At 44.6% G+C, this 1779-nt stretch overlaps 1 protein-coding gene across 1 annotated transcript; it reads right to left on the bottom strand.

Annotated features, from left to right (window-relative positions):
• Window positions 1–668: 668 nt before the first annotated feature.
• On the bottom strand, window positions 669–1316 carry LOC143597024 (uncharacterized). Its single transcript, XM_077075670.1, has 2 exons — window positions 957–1316; window positions 669–869 (listed from the first exon to the last, which is right to left on the bottom strand). The coding sequence occupies exons 1-2, from the start codon at window positions 1314–1316 to the stop codon at window positions 669–671; spliced, it is 561 nt and encodes a 186-aa protein (XP_076931785.1).
• Window positions 1317–1779: the final 463 nt, after the last annotated feature.

Below are 1779 nucleotides of genomic sequence, written 5' to 3'. Positions count from 1 at the left end.
TGAACTCCCATATGAACTTTTTGATGATAGCAGTTCTAATGGATACTAGGGGTTTCGTTTCGACCCATTTTGTGAAGTAGTCGATCGTGACTACCAAGAATTTCACTCTTCCGAGCGCTTCCAGGAATGGGCCCATGATGTCGATTGCCCATTTCTAAAATGGCCACCTGGAAGAGACTGGAATCAGGTCATTTTTCGGTAGGAGGGTATTTGGCGCGTGTTGTTGGCATGAGTCGCATTTCCGCAGCTCTTTTATGGCATCCAAGTGCATGTCCGGCCAATAGTAATCGAATTGGTAATATTTTCTACGACCATCCTCTGTCCCGCATGTAGCCCACAAATCCCTTCATGGATCTCCCGAATCAGGTAATTAGCATCTTCAACATCTATACATCGAAGTAATGGGCCTAAAAATGATCTTCTATATAGGATCCCATCTTTCATTTGATATTGCAGCGCTTTGTTACGTATCTTATGAGCCTCCGCTTTCCCCTGCGGCAAGATACCTTCCGCGAGGTATGCCTTAACGGGAGTCATCCGTGATTCTTCCGGGTTTTGTGTGATACAAACTTGTCTTGGCAGAACAGATGGTTCTGCTAATGTCTCAACTTTGACTTCTTTTGCTAGATGTTCAAAGCTGGTTGTTGCCAATTTGCTCAGCGCATCGGCTACTTGCTTTCACTTCTCTTGATGTGTTTAACTCTGCATGACTTGAACTTTTGGATCAATTGTATAGCTTGCTCTAGGTAAGACGCCATGAATTCATCTTTTGCCTCGTATGAACCATTGACCTGGCTGGCTATAAGCATTGAGTCAAGATGTGCTTCACCGTGTTGCGCTCCAAATTTGCCGGCCATGCGTAGCCCGGCCTAAAATGCTTCATATTATGCTTCATTGTTCATGCTTTTGAAATTCAGAAGGATAGTACATGTGAACTCTTGTTTACCTAGGCTGACTAACTTCAATCCAGCTCCTAGTCCTTCGCCGTTAGATGCCCCATTAGTGAACAACAACCAAGCTTCACTCTCTTCAACTATCAAAGTTGGTTTTTCTTCTGCTCTACATTCTTCTACTTTCCCGTAAGGTACTTCCGTGATGAAGTCCGCCAAAACTTTTCCTTTGAATGTTGACCTAGGCTTGTACTGGAGGGTATGTTCTCTTAGTTCAATGGCCCATTTTGCCAATCGTCCTGACAGTTCTGGTTTCCAGAGCACATTTTGGATTCTGTAGTTCATCAACACACTGACCGGGTGGCCGTGAAAGTATATGCGGAAGCGCCTCGACGCGTATACCAGTGCTAGGACTAGCTTTTCCATGATGGAGTATCTCATTTCCGCATATGTGAGAGTCCTGCTAACGTAATAGATTGGTGTTTGGATTTTTTTCACGATCTACCAGTAGCACTGCTCCTACCGCTCTGGTTGATGCGGATAGGTACATAATTAACTCCTCGCCCTCCCGCAGGGCCGTCAGTGTTGGAAATTCGATCAGCCAATTCTTTACTTCCTGGAAAGCTTGTCCCGCCTCTTATGTCCACCAAAATTATGATTTTTTCAGGCAATTCCGCATCATAGATATGAATGGGAATGACTTGGTGGCATGGTTTGCCAAAAATCTATTTGTTGCCACTAGTCTCCCATTTAGAGTTTGCACCTCATTTAGTGACTTTGGTAAGGACATGCGGGAGACTGCCTGCACTTTTTTGGGGTTGGCCCTGAATCCATATTTGGTGACAATCACTCCTAGGAACTTGCCTTCTTCCATCCCAAAATGAACACT

Source organism: Bidens hawaiensis, unplaced genomic scaffold, assembly GCF_021521415.1.
Source record: "Bidens hawaiensis isolate Kalapana, Puna unplaced genomic scaffold, B.hawaiensis_p1.1 tig00000237_1, whole genome shotgun sequence".
In the NCBI taxonomy this organism is placed as follows: domain Eukaryota; kingdom Viridiplantae; phylum Streptophyta; class Magnoliopsida; order Asterales; family Asteraceae; genus Bidens; species Bidens hawaiensis.
Note: the sequence above shows the minus strand (reverse complement) of the source record. Positions and strands in the feature narration are given on the sequence as shown.